The following is a 21,616-nucleotide window of genomic DNA, read 5'->3' as shown; positions in this document are numbered from 1 at the left end:
CAAAGCTGAACACTTATTTCATACAATATACAAAAAACAAACTCAGCATGGATCAAAGACCTACACGTAAAGCTAAAAGTGTAAAAGCTAAAACTATAAAATTCTTAGAAGAATATACAGGCATAACTCTTTGTGACCTTGGATTAGTCAATCATTTTAGATTTGATGACAAAAGCATAAGCAACAAATGGAAAAAATAGACAAACTGGACTTCATCAAAATAAAAAACTTTCTGCTGCAAAAGGCACCATCAAAAAGTGGACAAAATAAGTCAGAGAATGAGAGAAAATATTTGCAAACCGTATATCTGATAAGGGACATATATCTAGAACATACAAAGAAAAACTATAACTCAATAATAACAAGGCAAATATTCCAATTAAAAGCAAACAAAAATCTGCATAGATATTTCAACAAAGAAGATATACAGATGGCCAATAAGCACATGAAAATATATTAAACATCATTACTCAAGGAGGAACTGCAAATCAAAAACAATGAGATGCTATTTCCCACCCACAAGAATGGCTATCATCAAAAAGGCAGATAATAACAAATGATAGTGTGGATAAGGGACAGATTGGAAGCCTCATACATTGCTGGTGGGAATGTAAAACGGTACAGCCACTTTGGAAAACAGCTCGGCGATTCTTTTCAATTCTTAAAAAGTTTAGAAATACCATATGACCCAGCAATTCCACTTCTAAATACACCCAACATATACATAAATATTCACAGAGGCATTATTAAAAACAGCCCAAAAAGTGGAAACAACCCCAAAACCTATCAATGATGAATAGAAAAATAAAATGTGGTTTATCCATACAATGAAATGTTGCTTGGCAGTCAAAACAAATGAAGTCCTGCCATATGCTCCGATATAGATGAAACTTGATAATTAATGTTAAGTGAAGGAAACCAGTCACAAAGACCACGCATTGTAGAGTCCATACAATATCCAGCAAAGGCAAAACTACGGAGACAGAGAGTAGACTGGTGGTTGCCTATGGTGGGGAAGGAGGCAGTAGAAAGGGTTGGAGATAAATAGGGAATTAATGCTAATGAGCACTAACTTTTGGAGGTGATGAAAATCTGCTAAAATTGATCGTGGTGTACAATTCTTTAAATACACTAAAAAAACCATTGAATTGTATACTTTAAAGGTGAATTCTATGGCATATGATTATATCTTAATAAAGCTATTTTTTATATATAGAGAGAAAGAGGTTGTTGGATGTCAGCATTGATCACCATGGTCCTCTCATATAATTCTCAAAAGTCTTTATCCAGAGTGAATACAAATCTCAGCATAAGCGTCCACTCCTCCATCACCTCCTGGAATAAGTTTGTTTATGGTACATGGGTGAAGTAGTTAAAAGAGCTGGGTACACAGTGGGGAGCAATAGTGCAAACCCTGCCTCTCACATTTCTTGACTATGGGATCTTAGTTCAGCCACTTAACATGTCTTTGCCTCAGCCTCCTCATTTGTAAAAGGGAGAAAAGAAATAATATTTCCTACTTCAGCGAGTTGTGAATCTGCAGTAAGCACTCAATAACCATTACTTATTATTTCTCTAGGCAGGGGTGACGAATGTCGGGTCCATGAAATCATTTGGTCTGGCCCTGCCAAGGCAACTGCAGATGAGACTTGAAATTCAATAAATCTAGGAGCTTTTTTCATAGCTAGTTTTTAAGTTGATAATTCTGTATGGCCTGTGAATGATGTTATAAATATCTAAGTGGCCCGCGGCAGAAAAAAAGGTTCCCCACCCCTGCTCTAGAGTCTTCTTTGTATGTATTTTTGCTAAAAAGTAAGACCACCCTGACTCCATAATTTCCTAAATATGACATCTCTGGTATGGAGGCATAAAATTCTCTTCTGGAAGATCCATCTTCTGAAAATATGAACCATCACGAAAGAGAATAGTTAGCTTGTTACTGCCAATTTCTCTTAGTGGGCCAGTTGAAATGTTTTTGAGGATACTGAAGCATCAGTATGGAAACAGTTCTCTTACAAATTCCCTCTCTTCTCTAAATTTATATACGAATATACTTAGATACAAATATAATGTATATATAAACACACACAGAGAAATGAGTTCAAAGAGAAGGTACTTTTAAAAGGAAGTTCTGGCTCATTTATCTACCTCTAATCCAGTCCCTAGTATAACAAGGTTTCACTCTAAATTGGCAAATCAGCAATCAACATTTTATTTTACTTTTGGCAGAAATGGTCATCAATATGTTCAGTTCATTCATCTCAATGTTCAATAACTGTCCTATTGCATTGCCTTTCGTAGTTTTTCTTAAAAAAAGTATTTAAAAGGTTTTTTTCCTTTTAGGGTAGGCGTGACCTGACGTATAAAAAAGAACAAGATTCCAATTTGTCTGAGTATTTAGCACCATCTTCCGAGTCCGTACGTTGTGGGTAAACACTGCTCTTCTTTTAAGGCCCCTGTGAGTTTGTTAAACATCCTGACTGAAGCCATGACGTCATATAAACAAGGAGAAACTTGGTTAGAAAACTGGTATTCAACCATATTATTAATTTTTATGACAAACATTATTATAAGAAAAAGTAAGTTTTCAAACTTTCAACTGCTAGTAATGAATGTTTTAACATTTGCATATTAAATATCAATATTTAATATTTCAGTCTCAACAAGGTGAGCTTAAATTACCTTCTGACGGTTTATTTTAATCATTCTTTCCTCGGTGCTCAACAATACCACAGAGGTCTTGCTAAACTCTTCAGAGCGATTCTCGCCTTCTCCTCAGGGGCCTGAATTCTGACAGCTCAGGAGAACCGCCCCGTGCCCTTCAACAGAAAGTCCCTCCTGGGTTACGGTTAGGTAGGCCTAATGGCAATGTGTCCTGGGGGAGCATGTGCCGCCTTGCTGGGGACTCTGCTTTCACGCTCTGTGCAGCCGGCCCGGCTGCCCCCTTCCCCGGCGCTCACCTGACCATCCCGGGAGGCAGCGGCAGTGGCCGGTGGTGGCGTGGCAGCCGTCGGCGTGGCTGCAGTCGCAGCGCTCGGCACAGCTCAGCCCGTACGTGCCGTCCTGCGTGGGAGACAGCAGTGAGGACGGGCAATCCGACAATGGGGGAAAAGGGGCCACGGTCGGCTATTTCGGGGACAGCACCCCCCTCCTCTCCCAAACACCGTCTCAGCTCCGTGCACTCTAATCACCTCCTCCCAGCTTTCTTCGTTCCCAAAGCCCAGGCTCCAGGAGGTCAGTGTGTTAAAGCCCTCAGCCTTAGTTGATGTCCGACATAGGGCTGGGACATAGGAACGGTGAAATCAATGAGACTAAAATGCTGCTATGCGCGTATGCAGATGTATGTAAATGTGCCAACGAATTAAAATAATCTTTTTTATCTTGTCGTAGGCCACAGCTTGTAAAGATGTTTTCTTTTGCTCCTAATGATTTTTATCAAATAGTTCAATGTTTCCCACAAGGCATCCTATTCTCTGCCTGACCCACACAGAGAGCCCCCAAATTTAAAAAGTATTATAGCTCTAACTGAATTACGTTTGGTTCCATAAGTTGCCAATGGGACACGTGGAGCTATACGGAAAAATGAGTCTTTTGTTACTTTTCCTAATTAACACCCTCCTTTTGATGAAGGAGTCTAGACAAGATGAAGTGCTCTGATTCAGGATTCTGGGGGGACGGAGCACATGCCGGCACACCCTGCCAGACCTCTAGGTTCTCGCGTGCACGTCCGTTTGGGTGGGCCAGCGCGGATGAGACTCTGCGCACGCGATCATTTAGTTTGTGGGGAGGAGTGGAAAGCTGAGCGTTGACAAGCCCTGCTCTTTCATGCCGGGTCCTGGTGAACTGAAGGAGAGCACTGCAACCCCCACACCACCCAGCACTGAGGAAGCTGGGTGGCTCAGTTTTGGGGGCAATGTCCTGTGCACCAGAAGGTTGCCAGTTCAATTCCTGGGCAGGGCACATGCTCGGGTTATGGGCTCAACGTAGAGGGTGTGCAAGAGGCAGCCAATAGGTGTTTAGCTCCCTCACATTGATGTTTCTCTCTTTCTCCCTCTCCTTCCTCTCTCTCTAAAAATCAATATAAAAAAAAAACTTTAAAAAAACGAAAAGCATGGAACAACGAACGGACTGATAAATTTCAGAGGGAAGAGGGGAGGCAGGGGGAGGGAAGAGATTAACCTAAGAACGTATAGGCCTATATGCATAACCCATGGACACAGACAATAGGGTGGGGAAGGCCTTGGGGTGCGGTGGATGTGGGGTGCAGGGGGTCAATGGGGGGAAGAGGGGGACATCTGTAATACTTTCAACAATGAAGATAAATGAAAAGAAAAGGAAAGGAAAGCATGGTACACAGTTAGCAAGAGGGAGGAACCTGAGAACCAACATGAAGCAGGCACTGGTGTTAGGTGGTATAGTCATTTGTCCAGATGATTAAAATTATTAAAATAAAATAAATAAACCACCTTTTAGGCTCCACTAATGTTTGATGGGGATGCATAGGATTTAGTCTTGCTACCAACTGAGCCACCAAACCATCGGCCTTGCATCTAATATACAAAAAAAGGACAATACTGTGCCAGAGGCTTCATTTTGTCCACAATCAGACTGGGAATGAAAGGTGATCTCCAAGCCCATCTGAGAGCGATGATCATTTGTTCAGTGGTGGATGAGAGGCAGCAAAGCTGACTTAACTGTCCTAAGGGGTGGCTGGTCGTGAACTGGCCCAGGGCAGATCCTCTCTGCCTTGGAAACGGGTTGTACTTAATGTGGCAGACGCCCAGGGGGAAAGAAGCTCCGTGGAAGGCCCTTCTTGAGGGGCTGTGTTCAGGGGTCACGGTGTCATCTTGCTCTCAGAGGCTCTCCCGGAGGCAGAGAACACACACCACGGAGAGAACACTTAATGGCTCCGGAGAAAAGAATTGTGATAGGAAAAAAAAATGATGGAAAAGAGGGAAAGAAACTGATGGAAGAGAAATCAGCGCGTTGCTGGAGAACACACGTCCCATTTGCACCTCTGTCGGCCTGGGGTTGTCAGTGTGGGGTTTCCGGTGACGGATACCTCCAAAGCAGGTCAAGGGAAGAGAGTCAGCGCTGAACTAGGGAAACCTTTGGGGATTCTTGTGACTCCAGAGGTATTTATATTAAAAGAAGGCTGTTTCCAAACCTTTGTCACCACCTCGATGAACATTTCTGTGACACCATTACCGCCCCCTTCAATTCTCTGCCCCTTTCCACCCCAAAGGCCTGAGGGTTCCCATGACAGTGGAAGGGCAGTATTTGGAGAGTTGACAGGCATGCACTGGGTGGTGGACAAATGCTGTTGACTGGCTGCCAGGAAGAGATGGGTGTATAAGAACAAAAAAGAATAGTGGGGGGTGGTGATGTGGGGAACCTGAGTAGAGATGAAGGAAAAGCAGAAAATGATTCTCACAAAGCTACCTAACCAATTTCCATGTCTACCCCTTTTCTGATCCTATATCCACTCTAAGTCCAAATACCTTAATTCTTTTAATAGTTACTGAGGCTTGGTTTGCATTCAGACACGTTAAATCAGGAAAACTGAAAAGGAGGCTAACCCTCTGGCAGTGGCTCCCCAGCATTCCCAGCAGGGGCGCTGCTTTGGTCATACCTGGCAGGGAAGCTCACACTTCAAGCCGCGCCATCCGGGTGCGCACGTGCACGTCCCATCCAGGGTGTTGCAGGCTCCGCCGTTGAGACACTGGCACGTTAAGTTACAGCCAAAGCCCCATGTGCCGCTGGGACAGCGGATGGAGCAGTCCACCCCGTGCCAGCCTGCCATGACAAGAAGGCCAGAGCACGTGAGGAAACAAAGGCAGCAGGGAGTCTTGCCAAGCCTTTCCAAGCCACTGTCCCTTCAGACGCATGTCAGAGATGCACAGCAGTGTCCCAGCCCCAGCCCAGAAATGAACAAAGCACCCAAACAGCCATATGGGCTGTGTGATCTGTCACACAGATGCCAACACTGAGAGGAACTACTGGGCTGCTGGGGGAGGAGATATGGAGTGGGGGTACCTTTCATGCACAGTGATGCTGAGTTTTGTTCAGATCGGGAAAGTGAAATATTTATACGGGAGGGAGAAGGAAGGTTTGTGTTTGAAAGAATAGCCCTGTCGTTAAAGCAGGACCCCATTAAGCATGAACACTGAGTACCTAGGATCCTGGCTGCTGCAGGAACTCTGGAGAGACACATTCTAGCCCTCACGTGAAATTGGTGCTTGGCTGCCTTTCTCGTCATGACTCCAGGTCACTTAGAGGCATTTAGGGAATTTAGGGACATGGGCACATGTCTGCTTGGCTTACTCATCCCCAAGTGCAGAGAGTCACAGACTTTTGGAACTAGCAGCAACTTCAGAGATCATCTCCTAGGAGCCTCTCCCCTTGCTCACAAGAGCAGGAGAACCCCCTGGCTGAAGGGCTTGCTGAGATCAGGCATTGAATTTTAGCACAGCTGGACCTAGAACCCTAGTCAAGGCTCCTTTCCTGTGATTTTAGGAGATAACACGACCAGGAACAGATTAAAGACTCTTTCACCCACCTGCCTTGCAAGTACATGACCCGTCCACAGGAGAGCAGACAGCGTCATTCTTACAGCCACAGGGAGAGGAACAGTTTACCCCGTAGGTCCCCAGAGGGCAAGGCGCAGAGCAGTCAGTTCCCTAGACGGGCACAAACAGGGAAATGCATGCAACTCTACCGCTGAAATAAGGCCAACACAAATAAACAAAAATATATCTTGGTGGTGCTAATTATACTCCCTCTCCAATTTTAACACATCGTATATTAGAAACTTGCTATAATGTCACCGCTGTACAAATTTAGATAAACAAGGGCAACGCTAGCTGGCCTCTGTTTATGATAGTGTTAAATAACACCCAAAAAAGCCTGCTGCCTTCATTAGTTTTCCTTCACAGCATATACAAAGCTTCCGTCCTTGCTCAGACAAGTAGATATATAACAATAAACGGTGGCTATAAAATTACTGTCAATAAATAAACATAAATGTGAGCTGCACATTAAATTGCAATGCTTCCTACACTTCCTTGTATAATGAATATGTGATATGATTTGTGGGTGCAGCAAAGAAATAGCCCACACGATTTCATTTATTATCTGACATAGAGCCTTAAACACAGAAGTCGGTTACCAAAGGTGACGGGAGGTGACCTCCTCTGAAAACAGAAGGGACTCTTTAAGACAAGATGATTCAAGGGCTCAGCAAAGGGCTGTGCCACAGGTTAGAAAACCCTGTAAGATGTCTCAGCGCAGAGCCTTTATGACCCTCTTGTTCTGCATGACGTGCTCTGGAATAACCATCATCACTCTGTGCAGTTTAATGTTCTCTTTAAAACGGGAGACAATGATTCAGGAATGACCCATTTTCCTTTAAAACGAAGATTCCTGACCCGTAGCTAAGAAGCCCTAGAAACTAAGCAACATTCTGCTTTATCAGCATATGTAGGCATTTTTGTAAGTTCTAGATTCTAAAGGGACAGAGAAACTTATGTACTATCGCATGTAAATATGCAATAAACGCTAACTTGATATATTATGTGCTTTCAAATTACATGGAATTAAGACAAAAACTGTTGACAATAACACATATCCTGCTTGGAAAAGTAATTTCTTTGTTGCCTATGAAACAGTAAAATAATTATGTGAAGAATAATTACAATACAGCATACTTCCTGACATACATTAATCAAATAATCAACTATTAATGCCACATTTGTAGTTTTACCAGCTTTCCCAGTCATTCTAACGTAATTACTTATATCGTCTATGACTAGTTTTCATTCTTTTTCTTAATGATGGGGCTGATTTTAGCATATTCATTGTACTTCAGAAAAGGCCATCTAAGTCATGGTATCAATACTATCCACTTTGCACCCTTGTCTCCCCTCCAGAGCCCAAGCCGCTTACTTTGAATCCTGGGGCACAGGTGCACTTTCCCGTCACACTGTCACAGTCAGCCCCATTCTGGCAACTGCAGATCTGCTGGCAAGCTTCCCCGTAGAATCCAGGAGAGCATGTCTCATTACAGTAGAGTCCCGACCAGCCCGGCTTACAGGCACACTCTCCAGACATGGGGTGACAGCTGAGAGCACAGATGAAAGGAGCAAGTCACTCTTGGGTAAACACGACACCCCAGGCCCATGCAAACATTGCTTCAGTCATGATCACGAAATGTGTGGGTAATTCCATGTACAATAATTTAAACTTCATCCCCAGGCTTGGTGTGATTTAATTAATTGGCTGAACCCTGACGGTACTACAGAAACGTTGCATGAACTCGGCGTCATGCTCTACGAGGATGGCTGTCACAACTGTGTCCTTTTGTCTGAAACTCATTTTAATTTTCATAAATCAAAAGCACTGATTCAATAAGGTTGATGCAATGAGAAGACCTAAAGGACTCCATCCAATGAACTATACCAAATCGGTTAACCAGGGTAATGTCCAAAGGGTTCCAAATGCTGCAATCTTTTCGGCCTGTTTCTTCTTTAAGCTCCCCCTACCTGGAACAGCAGCCCCAGTGATGGGCCCGGCAGCCAGCTGTCACTCCACAGCAAATGGATCCATCAGCTGCGCTGAGATGCACACGTTGCTGAGGTTGACACAATAGGGCACTCTGTGGCACTCAAAACACATGTGCTCCTCACCGAGGAAAATCTTAACCAAACTAGCTCTGTTCACAATTGGAAGACTGTTAAAGATAGGCTTCCTCTCCAGAGATAAAACCCTCCCCTGACGTAGGGTCAAAACAAAATCCACTGTTGCACCCAGACTTTTGTTGAAGGACCTCTCATTGGAGGGCTGTTCAGAGATTTTCCACTCTTGGAAAGAATGATTCTTGGAGATAGATAAAGACTGAGGATGGAATTCCAGCTGTCCCACTACCTGGGTAACCTTAGCGAAAGCACACAACCTCTCCGGGCCTGACATCCTAATCTGTCAAGTGAGGGTCTCAGCCACACCCTCGCAGGGTGGACAGTTTATTTTCCATTTTCAGAAATTTATTAAAATATACTTTTAGGAACCTGTTGCAACTAAATTCCCACAAGCAAAGGACTAGGCCTCTGTCACAAGCCTTACTCAGAACACATGGTGCGGAGAAATACCTAAGTACAGCTGTATATTTTAGGCGGTTACTCGGATATAGAAAGTTTGAACTCAGAAGACAAAGGTCTGAGTCTCAGGTCTACTTAGATCTATGCGGATTTTGTTATCTGCTATTTTCCTTGGGCAAATGACCTGTCCCTGAGCAAACACCTGGCATCTCCACGGATCTCAAACTTAACACATCAAAAACCCGGCCTTGGTCCTTCCTTTTCTTTACTCCTCATATGGTATCTACTCCCAACTGTCCCCACCTCCAGTCACTCAGTTGTTTAAACTAAACTTTGGAGTTTTTCTTGATAGCTCCCTCTCCCTCCTCTCTCACACCCACTTCGTTGCTAGGACCTAATCATCCTACGTCCAGATTATATCTTGAAGCCATCTACATCTCTTCGCTCTCACTGTCACCATCCTGCTCCGAGCCAACATCGCCTGCTTCCTACACTCCCGGACGGCCTTCTACCTCATCTTGTGTCCTCTCATGCTCACCACCCAGAAGCAGATCATGCCTTAGCATTCTCCGAAAACTTGCCAAAGGCTCCCCACTATACTTAAGAGTAAAACCCATAATGTTTGATATAGCCAGAGTGATCATATATGTCACTGTTGAAATCAGGACATTTTTAAGAGTGAAAGGGAGTTTCCAATAATTAAATTAGGACAATAGGCCTAAACCAGATGGTCCCTGGGACACCAGATAGAGAATCACCCTAAATATGGCCCATAGGCCCTCACCATCTGGCCACGGCCTACTTCCCAGCCTCTTCTTTCATTTCTCTCTATTACTATGCTCCACTGCAATGGATTTGTTTTAGTTTGTAAAAAAAATAAAAAAATTAAAAGTGTTGAAATTTTTCAACTTGAGGACCTCACATGGGCTATTCCGTATGTCTGAAATGCTGTTTCCCACTCTGCCCAGCTCTCTCCGCCTTCCCCTTCCAGTCTGAGCTTAAATAGTATTCCTTCCTTAGAGAGGCTTCCCTGACCACTCACATTTAAAACAGGCCTCTCCTGTCATTTTTTCATAGTACCCTGCTCTTTCTCATCTCACTCATCACAGTCTATAATCTTAGATTTATTATTACAGTCTTTTAATGTTTTCCTTCCCCTCTAGACTCTGAGCTCCATGAGGGCAAGTGTGTTTTGTTACCCGTCCCTGGCTCATAGTAGGCTCACAATATATACTGATTGAGTGAGTAAGTGAAAATGTCACTGTTGATGTGTAGTAGGGTCTCACTCAAGGATCTTGTGTTCCCAAACGAATCTGTTGAGTAATCGGCAATGTTAAATTGTAATCTATATATTGGAATACAAAGGCAAGTTTTCCCCTAAAATTAGTTTTTCGAACGTCAAAGTCATGGCTTACAAGGAATCACCATTAATTGCAGGGAACACTCACTGATGTGACATTAGTGATTAATACCGTAAGTGAACGCAGACTAGCAGCCAGCATGTACTGAGCACTGAGTGTGTGCTCATACCATGCTCAGCAACCCATGTGTACTATTTCATTTAATCCTCACAAGCACTTTAAGTATTAGGTATGATCCCATTTTATAAGTGAGGAAACCGAGACCTAGAAAGAGTAATTCATTCAAAGTCTCACACAGGTAAGTGGCAGAATCAAACTCGAAGCGAACTTATTTATACCAAAGAAAAAGGAACTTTGATAGCAGACTGCTAAGAGGGCTAGATATGGGAAAGAAATTGCTATTATTTTGTATAGAGCATAGGTAAAAGGTTAGCAGGACTAATAAAGGCTGTACTGTGCAAAACGCAGGGGCAAATTTAAATTTACTTCAGTGATGCTCTGCATATGAGAAAAGGAAAATAACTATTTCAAGTAATGGGCTGGTTAAAGTAGTTTACCTCATCTAAACATACTATAAAAAAAAGTCATCTTTTAGTGGAAAATATTACTTTGCATTAAAAAGAAGAAAATAATTTTCATGGTACAGACATCAATTTTAAACAAAACAGACAGTTTGGGGCCAAGAAATTGAATTAAGCTAGAGGCAGACAGAGCAATTGATATTCGATGCCCCCTAGTGCAGCAAACTAGTTCTCAGATTGATTGACACCAAAATTAGTATTCTGCAATTTGTAATTAGGTATAGGAAGCCGGAGCACTTTGCAGGCATCTGATGTGTTCTCACGCAGGCAGCTTAATTGGTAATGAGATAGATTTACGCCTTGAAGTGAGAGCAGCAGATTAGAGGCTGAAGGGTGATAGACCCCTACCTGGTTCCTTTCTGTAGAACAGCTGCTTTGTGTATGTGAAAACAGAATATTTCCTATACATAAAGGAATATAGATCATTTTATACACATATATAACTAGACACCCATCTTCCAGTAAAATTTTTCAGTTCAAATTAAATTATAAGTCCAATACGATATTGGCTAAAATAGAATGAGTTACTGAAATTCCTTTTATTCATTTCCTTAGGGGTTATTAATGCACAAATGTAATGAGAGTGAGGTGGCATTTGCAAATAGGCACATCCTGATTGCCCACAGCTATTAAATGTCCTTATTAACAAGAGCTAATATAAACATCTCATGTGGAATATTTCTAAATCTCAAATTTTATTTTCAAATACAATGATTTGTTATCATTGGGTTTTTTTCAAATGTGATTGTTACCAAGCAATCAAAATCATTTCCACCATAAAAGTTGGTTTACAGGTGAAAAGTCCAGGTCACAGTGACTGTCTTTAGGCTCTATTATAGTGCTGTAATTTTAAGTACTAGTATCACCGATAAATATATTTAAATTCATTTGAATCCTAGGATAGATGGCAAAATAAAAATGGCTACAACTCCACCCATCAAGAGGTAGAGTATATTGAATCTGAAACTGGTTGTGTGACCTGCTTTGTCTACGGGAACATTAGCAAACATGCCATAACCGAAGGTTTGCAAAGTGTTTGCACGTTGGAGCTTGCCCTGTCTCTGGCTGCTTTTGGAAGCCGGTTGCCATATAGAGAAGCCCAGGCGAACCTGCTGGATGCTGGAGACACAGGGCTCAGTGACCCCTACCACCCAGCCAAACGTTAGACACGAGTGAGGAATTCCTGGCCCAGTCAGGCTGTAGTCGATGATCTGCCAACTGAACGTAGGGACACCAGCAAAAGAACCACCAAACTCAGCCCAGCACAAATAGCCACGCAAAAAACTGTCAGCTAATAAATGTTTTATATCACTAAATTTAGGGTGGGATTTTGTTTTTAATGCAGCAAATGCTGATACAAACCCCTACCCAAATATGTGGCTGCAATATCTGTCAATATGTATGTCCATATAACTCAAAATTTACCTAAAGACAAGTTAAACTAATAGTTTTCATTGTATTAGTGATCTCATTAGTTATAATGAAGGTATTAGGATAAATATACATCATAAATTATGTAATAGCAAGCTCCACTTGCTTGATTAAATGGTAAAATGAATACGCTAGACTTTCAATTAATACAAAGATTCTATGCCCTTTAGTTCAAAGGAACCATATGTTTCCAGAAATTTTACATAGAAGTTTAAGATATAAAAATCAGATGGATGGCTCCAGCTGTGAATTCAACAAGATAGAGTCATATAATCATCATTCAAGTAGTTTTAATAGAAAATTTTAAAGCCAATTTTTAAAAGTAGCTTTTATTATTAGGGAAGAACTTCATAGGCTATTTGTTCTTTAATCTTCTTATTGTTAGGCATCATTAGACGGGTTTTAGTGTTCTTTTGACCTACGTGATTGTCAAATAATTTTTTGAACAGTTGGCCCTCCTTGTCCACGGGTTTTGCATTCAGGAGTCAACCAAATTCGGATCAAAATTATTCAAGGAGGGAGGAAATCCAGAAAGTTCCAAAATGCAAAACTTGAATTTGCCATAAGCAGAGCACTACGCTGAATCCACGTGCAAAAATGATGTGTAGGCTTACCCCGCTGCAGCTTATATGCAAATGCTACCCTATTTTACAGACGGGATTTGAGCATCTTCAGATTTAGTATCCAGGGGGGTAGGGGTGTGCTGGAACCAATCCTCCAAAGATACTGAGGGATGACTCTACTCTTCGTTAATGCATACGTGCTTGGGCAACATGACCAGTGTCAAAATTATCATGGTATTGATGTCAATCAAATAACTGTCTGCTTGCACCTGCCACTACTAACATGGTCCCCAACAACAAAACCAACACTTTATCTGCTCCTCCAATTCTTCTCAGAGCAGAGCTCCTTTGTATAGGTTCAGGAATCTATTTGATTTCAGGCTGGGTCTACATACAATGAAAGAGCACACTGGTAATTAAAAGCTACTATTACTATACAAGGCTTAGCTTTTGCTGGGACAAGCTTTACAGCAGGAAAGGTAGCCAAACTCATGACTTTTCCCTAAATTCTTCAAGCTCCTTAAACATTGGAGAGATTAAAAACAAACAAAATCCAGCAGAAATTATTAATTTTTACTCCCCAAATATTTAACTTGATCATGTAAAGAGTGGCAGGATTTTCCAATAAAGAAAACCAAAAGTTGACTGAAGTAGTTTACAAAGTTGCTTGAGACCTTAAGAATGTACTTCTTTGACACGCCCCACTAAAATGAACACACACACGCACACATTGCAAAAGTCCATTATTTTGTTCCTAACAATGGTTTAAAGAAGAGACCAACCACAGGCTCCTGTTTACTTCTAACTTTTGTGCATTTGAGATTTGATGTGGCCACGAATTATCTTTTAGAGTCATAAATGAAGTAACAGCTGTGCTGACTGCAAATAAAGTAATTCTTGTAACGTCTGAGCTGCTGTATAATGCACAACATTTTTGTCAAACTCAACTTTCCCAGCAGTTTACAAATGAAACCCAGAATTCTAAGTGATATGTATCTGGTCCTTGGGGAAGGAAAAGGAAGTAAGGGGGTGGGAAGATATTTTCAGGGCCAGACGAGGTACTGTAAGGTGGGTGGGATCATGGTTTCCTGCTCTTAAATTCTTCGAGAGATTTTTGAGCTAAGAGACCCCTGTGAGTTCGATGTCAGGGTAATCAATTCTGGAAACATATTTCACATGTGACAGCCACATGTGAAGCACTTTCACAAAATTTCCACCGGTACACTTCCTCTCTACACAGATGTTCTTTCTGTCAAGTAAAAGATGTTGCCGTGAGAATCCTTTTGTGATATTTTTACATACTACACTGGGCTTAACCCATGTCTCTCATTGCATCTTTGCTTCTCGGGGGATGTCACAGAAGCCCTCTCCCAGGGAAACGTTCTATTAACCTCAGCAAATTTAATTTTTGCTAGTAACCATTAGTAGAGAATAGAATTTAATATCCACCCACAACCATCTAACAATGTTAGCGCTTCTGGTTTAGACCACCTCCCACCAAGTACAAAAGTCCTCCATTTACTTAGTGCTTCCCACCCAGGATGACTCAGAGGCAGGAACGCTCTTGGGCTGGGAATCTCCCCGCCAATCTCTCCTTTCAAATGGTGGACATGTCCTTCCAGGGGCAACAGACCCTCACCTGTGAGTGTTGTCCAGGTGGCAGGGGCACCGCTTGTCACATTTGATGCCATAGAGCCCGTCGGGGCACAGGCGCGCCTCGCAGTGCTCACCGGAGAAGCCTGCCTCGCACAGGCAGGAGCCGCTCACGTGGTAGCAGGTCCCCCCGTTGACACAGCGGCAGGCCTCGGCGCACCGCGCTCCGAACGTGCCAACGGGGCACTCGTCCTGGCACCTGCGGGCAGGAGGCGGGGGCGGGCGGCAGGTTAGCGCCTTGTGAAAACAGTCGATTCGGACAGACTTTGTTACGTAGAAATTGAAACTACTTTCGGGCCTGATGTTTATTTAGTGATGACCCCTTTTCAGGTATGAAAATCATTAAGATGAATTACTCTGACTACGGATAGTGACAGCAATATGAACTGATCAAAGAAATAACATAAACGAAATAAAATTACAAGCTTGGGACATGAAGCATGTTTTAAATGTAATGCTGGCCAAAGGTATATATAACGTGTTAGTAGGTATCAGGAAAGGGAGAGAAGAAATTGTCCAAATGTTAGTCCCAGTCTATAATTAGGAAACTAAAAAATGTCTTTCCGGATTCCAAAGAGAAAATTTTGCAGCAAATTCGAAACTAAATTTTAATTCCTTTGGCGTTCATGCTGACATTAATTAAAGGTATGTAACTAATAAAGTCCTCTTTAGATCAGGGAGGCCTGAGACTGAAATCAGATGTCCTCGATTCCAACCCGGGAGTAGGGGTGGGTAGATTGTAGGAAGGCATGGAGTTCCCTAACGCAAAATTTTTATTAAACAGGGTACTGTCCTCTATTGGGAAGAAGGAAGGGCTGTCAAATGGCAAGAAAAAAATACCAGACCTCAAATATACACTTTATTGTCTTCTTAAAAATGACATTAGTGCTGTCCCAGAGGAAGGATGTGCTCTGGGGAAGCTGGATCGGGGTGAAGCAGAGTTGCTGGAGGGAATCATGATAGAGAAGGGAACACTTTCATTGCTCCATAGGAAGCAGGACTAGTTCTTGGCCAGCCAAACCTCCTTTCGACCAGGCAAAGTGGCTTGATGGAGCTTTCTGCAGCAGAAGGAGTGCTTTTCGCCAAGGGAGAGGGAGATGGGGTCTCATCTAGCCAAGTAGAGTAACACTGTGATTCTCAGCAGCTACTTCCCATATCTTGCCAGACCCAGAGTCTAAAATGTAGGTCAGCACTGCACTTTTCAGGTCGATAGAATGCAAGCAGCAAGTGCAAAACAAATTCAAGCATACTTAAAAACAACAGTAAAGCGGCTGAAAAGCCAACATTTTCCACACAACTGCATATGTTTAATGATAGGGTGTGGTTACTAACAATACCAGGCTGGGCAGGAATTCTATTTAAGTCTAGAGGACAAATCTTGAGAATCCTTTGATATTTTTCTGGTTAACTCTGGCTCTCACATATATTTAGTGGGATAGACACAAGGGAAAGAACCTCTTGTGTTTGTTAGTAGGCAGAGTTTTCGAATCAACTGCTCAACAAATTATTAAGTTCCCAAGTAACTGCACTAACATTTAGCATGAAATCAGACATGTACTTTGAAGTTACACATGAGTCTGTCTATTTTTTTTAGATCAGAATATTTTTAAAAGGTGTTCTATTTTTAATTTGTAAAAAACTTTAATAAGCGACATAGCTTGGTTTATTCTTTAAAGATGTAAACTTCGGAGAAAAAAATGCTGAGGTACAATAATTTGGCCCCATCATGGCTCTGCTAAATGCTAGCGAGACAACCTGACAATGTTTCTGTCCAGATTTCTTTTTTTGCAAGTCAGTACCAAAAAGAAAGAGAGAAGGTAAAAGGGTTTCTCCCTCTTGCATGGATTTGAAAGCAAACCCAAATGCTAAGCGTTGGGCTGCATGATTTTAACTTAGTGAAAAGCCCAGCTCTTCACGTGGGTGAACAGGGTAGGGATCGGAAGCCTGGAAAAGTGTCAGCTACCAAATGACAGGGAACCAGTGTGTATATTTTACATCTTGGCAGAGACTTCCTTTTCTCTGGGAAAACAATACTCATAATAGCTGGTCTTGGCCATATTTATCTTTCTAACTTATAATTAAATATACTACTAGTTTGTGTTATAAATGGCAAAGAGCCATTTGTATTTTACTCACTAAAGTAGCCAGGATGTAAAGCGTGGTTCATATTCCCACTTCTCTGGTCAATGTTGCACTTGTAAGAGAATCCTGTTAATAACAGTGATATCTGTTTCCATCTGCCAAACCCAAATGGTAGGGGCGTAAGATACTAGAAGACATTGTCCATCTTGGAAATAAACACAATCCCAAAGTAGCTTGTACCTTTCTGATTGGCTAAATGCAAAGGCTTCGTCAAGCGGTCTTATATCCCCTTTTTTGGTCCCTTTATGAAAAAGAAGCACCACTTCCCAGCAAATTAATGCCCTTACTGTTGCTTTTGTGGTACCAAGTGGAACAAGAAACCTATCTTAGGAATCGGGAAAAGAGGAAATATATTTTCTTTTTAAAATATTTATATTGATTTCAGAGAGAGGAAAGGAGAGGGAGAGAGAGCTAGAAACATCAATGATGAGAGTCATTGATCGGCTGCCTCCTGCACACCCCCGACTGGGGATGGAGCCCGAAACCTGGGCCTGTGCCCTGACCGGGAATCGAACCCCGATCCCCTAGATCCTAGGTTGATGCTCAACCGCTGAGCCACGCCCGGCCAGGTGAGGAAATATATTTTCTTAGGAGAGATGGCAGAGTGGTGGATAAAAGATAATAATAAATATTGGCCATAATAGAAATACGGATATTTTAGAATTTCAATCTATTTTTTAAGATTTTGAATAATGCTCTGGAATTAGGAAAAACAGATAAGCAATATATAGAGATAAACTAATAAGACATGACACGAATTCCCAAACCAACGAAGGTCACAGGATTGTTTTAGTACCATTTCAATCATTATATTGCATCTCATTGTGAACTTGGGGAAAAGGAAGGGAATTAGCCTATAAGGGGTGGTAGCTTCCTCCGTCTCCCTGTCCTTTTGAGCATGTCCTTCCCTACAGCGACTGGAACAACTGGGTCAAATGATGACATAGTGAAAGAACCACATTCCTCATTAAATCTGAACTGATGAATCAGACTCCTGCCCTTCAAACTTCTGGAACTGCTGCTTGGGAGGAAACACAAAAGACCCTGGGAAACAGTCAACTTTTCCACAGTCCTAGACACAGGAAAGGGTCCCTCCACTGAAGACCAATGCTGCATCCCCGATTTCTGTCTATAATTTCTGGCGTTACCTCCTTTCACACACATTCATCTTCACTTTGAGGGTAATACGGCCACAGGCATGGCAGTTACTGTCTTAGTTTTCATCATAACAGAGTCCAGAATTGATCCACGAATCTCTGTCCAGCGTTGACATTTATGCAGCACCAATGATGTGCATGGACCCCAGCAAGGCCATCAAAGGCGTGAGTGATTCCATGAGAACGCATTAGCATTAAAAACACTCTTTTAACGCCTTCCGGAGAATTTTGGGGAGGATCTGGAAACCATCCTCTCCTTACTCTTGCTTGGCTGTGACACTTCACATTTCCCTTATAATATCCTCTCGACCTTTCCACAAACCCCCAAGCCTATTATTTAGGCATCCCATGAGCTGCTCTGCCTGCCTCCGAGGAGTCTCTTTTGTTTTTCTGTTTGTCCTCTGGCTGGGAAAGCGGCTCCCACATCCTGCTAGTGCTGGGCCGCCAGTGCATGTGGTGGCACCTGCTCCTCCAGGCGGCAGCCCTCTGGCCTAACCTCGGTCCTCAGGTTACCGCTGACTGCTCAACACAGGGGTAGGCCCTTTCCCCACCCCTCCTGCCACAAGCTGCCCCATAGCCACTCACTTTTTTCCTTTCATAGTGACAAATGTGCTTGTCTTCATTGTGTGTGTATATGTGTGTGCGTGTGCGTGAGACCTCTAGAACCCAGGTGATTGTAGCCTAACTGAAAACAGACCTCATGCCATCAGTTCATCAGAAAAATAATGGTTACAAGAACAACTCGAGAAGCAAGTTCCCTCTTCACTTTCCTTCGCTTTCTCTGGCTCTTCACCTTCCTTGCTGCAAATGTAAAATTCACCTGAAGATAAGCTATTGTTTCCTTTCCTTGTATTCCACGTAAGGTGACTATAAGGTTGCCTTATTTATGTGCTTCCTGTTTTTGTGTCACCTCGAATTTGAGACTTAAATCCCTAGAGGGCAAAAAACAATTACATTTAAATTTTTAGTGCCCTAAAGTATTACACAAAACTAGTATTTAGGATTCTGCTGGGTCCTGTGCCCCTCCTTTCCTGACTCATCTTTCTATAATAAGATGTCAGTGACACATTGATCCAGAACTCATCTAACAACCTCCTCTCCTCCGAATACAACCATAAACCAGGATGTAGGTCACAAAGATGTTCTGAGTAGCCTAATTACATGTTGTAAAATCCATGCACTAAAGGTGTCGATTATTCATAACATCAAAAATTAAAGAAAAAATGCATAATTATATTAACAAAAGATGGAAAAGACTTTAACGAAATTAAACATATCCTACTAACTAAAGTCCCTAATAAAAATAGGCATAATAAAACCACTGGAGCATGAAGACAGTTTACTAAGAATCAATATTAAACATGAAACTATACTGAGGCCATTTCCAATAGAATTAGGAACAAGACAGGAATTCCCACTTTTACCTCTTTTCATCAACATTGATTTAAAGGTTTTAATTAATTCAAGAAAGTGAAAAGGTCATTATGTATTGAAAAGAAGAGACTAACTCATCTTTATTTGTAGATGATGAAATAACTTTAGTATTTGCTAAAAATATCATTAGAGTTAACTAAAATGTCTGTTAGAGTGACTGAAGAAGTAAATACAGGGTGGGGCAAAGGTTTACAGTTGTTTATAAGGAAAATAATATAATAATTAATAAATATAACAGAAGAATAAACTCTGTATTTCATGTACTCACAACTGTAAATCTACTTTTGTCCCATGCTATATTCAAAAGTAAGTTTTCCTTTATCTAAAAATACCCAATTAGAGACTGAAACAGAATTTTTCAAAAATTACAAAATGCTTAGTAATAAATTTAACAAGGAATTGCAGAATCTAATTGGAGGGGGGAAACATCCTACAGTATCTTATTAGAAGTCATAAGATCAGACCAGAATTTTAGAAAGAAACAAAATTAAGGAAGAAAGTTGAAGGAACTCTTAGTTCACAGATATCAAAAAATGATGACAGCTAATATTTACACAGTCCTAGACAATGCTCAAATTGAAATCACTAGGATTTATACAGTTCATAGAAATCACTCAACTATAATAATAGCTAATATTAATCTCCAGTTTCAGCACTGTTCTAAATGCTTTGGTGTACTTATTTCATCCTTATAACAATCCTAGAGGAATGTACAATTATTTGAAAATTATAGACGGGGACATAGGTTCCAAAATCTTTGTCTTTACCCATTATACTCTTCTGCATCTCGTCTTTTTTCTCTAATTTTACACACATATCCAATGAGCTTGATTACCTTGTCTTCCAAGATATAACAGATTAAAGAGCCATTTAGAAGATGCAGGGTGAGCAAATCCCCTGGGTTAACAGTTCACCATCTAATATAAAAATTGGCCAACAGTGAATGAAAGAGCCACATGAGCGCAGTCATCTGCTCTTAATTCACGTGGGACCAGAGGGCCCTGTAAGTCCCATCGCATCTTACTATGTCGCTAGAACACAATAAAATGACTGGTGTTGTTAATAGAATTCTGAATCATAAGAAGGTAACATTTATGTCCAACATACTTTTTAAAGATACCTAAATAAATCAATAAATCTACCCAGGAATGTTTACAAGGTAAAAAGTTTGGTGCGTGAAGTGGCTGACCTAAACATTCAACTGTTTAGAGTGACATCCTCATCGTAGGTTTTGAGTGAGTGATATTTATTATTATGATTGTTATTTTAATGCTGTCTCTGTTTCTTCAATTCACCGTCACTGTCTATGACTCAGTTTCTATGCATCAAGTTGGGAAAGAATGTGTCAGACACTCATACCTTACAGGGGCTCTGGAATATTCTAGAACAGTCACAGACACATAGGGGTGGAGGTGTTCGCTGGACCTTTTGGGCTTTCTCCTCTCGTGACATTACAAACAGAAATACAAGACTGTCCCTTACCGTTCCCCTGTGTATCCTGGACTGCAGCGACACTGGCCTGTGGCGGCATCACACGACCCTCCATTATGGCACTGACATTCTTGTGAACAGTTCTTTCCAAAGCGACCCTCAGGGCAAGGCTGACCACACACTGTGCCCTGCATTCAAAGAGACCTGGCAAATTAGACAGGCGTCCAGCCAGGGGAGGGCCACAGGAGGGGGAGGAAATAGAGGGAACAAAGGGAAGGAGGAATCTGGAAACGGAGTGGCGAGGAAATGAGCTGAAGGGGATTTTAGAACACAGGTTCGTCACCTTAAAAAACATTAGACATTTTAGATTGATTTATTTACTTGGTAAGCCTAAATCTCAAGATACATTCAAAGGTGGCAGAATAGTAATCTTAAGAAATACCCACCATATTAAAAAAACGAAAGCTTAAGATAGAGTCACATCAAATTTTATGGTAACCCAAGGAATTTATAAATCCTTCCAAGTGCTATTCTTTGTGTCTTACATGTACAATAGTCAACAATACCTACTGAGCATCCATGGCATAAACAGCGACATCTGGTGCAAACGGAATCTCCAAACGCTTTACCGTATGTTCTAGGGAGGCCTCACATTATTGGCTTTCCTTCTGTAACGTGCCATTGCATAACACTGAAATTTTGTGTACCCGAATTAACAATAACATCATCTAAGAAAGACTTCTAAAGCAATGAACCTAGACATTTTATTTC

General features: G+C 41.7%; 1 protein-coding gene across 1 annotated transcript in view; it reads right to left on the bottom strand.

Moving 5' to 3' along the window:
- The window catches only part of MEGF10 (multiple EGF like domains 10), a 155,628-nt gene that overhangs the window by 31,586 nt on the left and 102,426 nt on the right, over window positions 1-21,616 (bottom strand). The window contains exons 8-13 of the mRNA XM_016217801.2: window positions 20,897-21,033; window positions 14,668-14,880; window positions 7,945-8,119; window positions 6,560-6,680; window positions 5,633-5,796; window positions 2,961-3,063 (exon numbers count right to left, since the gene is read on the bottom strand). Coding sequence (XP_016073287.2) covers window positions 2,961-3,063; window positions 5,633-5,796; window positions 6,560-6,680; window positions 7,945-8,119; window positions 14,668-14,880; window positions 20,897-21,033 — 913 coding nt within the window. The remainder of the gene's footprint in view (window positions 1-2,960; window positions 3,064-5,632; window positions 5,797-6,559; window positions 6,681-7,944; window positions 8,120-14,667; window positions 14,881-20,896; window positions 21,034-21,616) is intronic.

The sequence above is a fragment of the Miniopterus natalensis genome, chromosome 3 (assembly GCF_054644295.1).
Source record: "Miniopterus natalensis isolate mMinNat1 chromosome 3, mMinNat1.hap1, whole genome shotgun sequence".
NCBI classification, from domain to species: Eukaryota; Metazoa; Chordata; class Mammalia; order Chiroptera; family Miniopteridae; genus Miniopterus; species Miniopterus natalensis.
The sequence above is the reverse complement of the archived record's forward strand: the minus strand, read 5'-3'. Positions and strand labels throughout refer to the sequence as shown.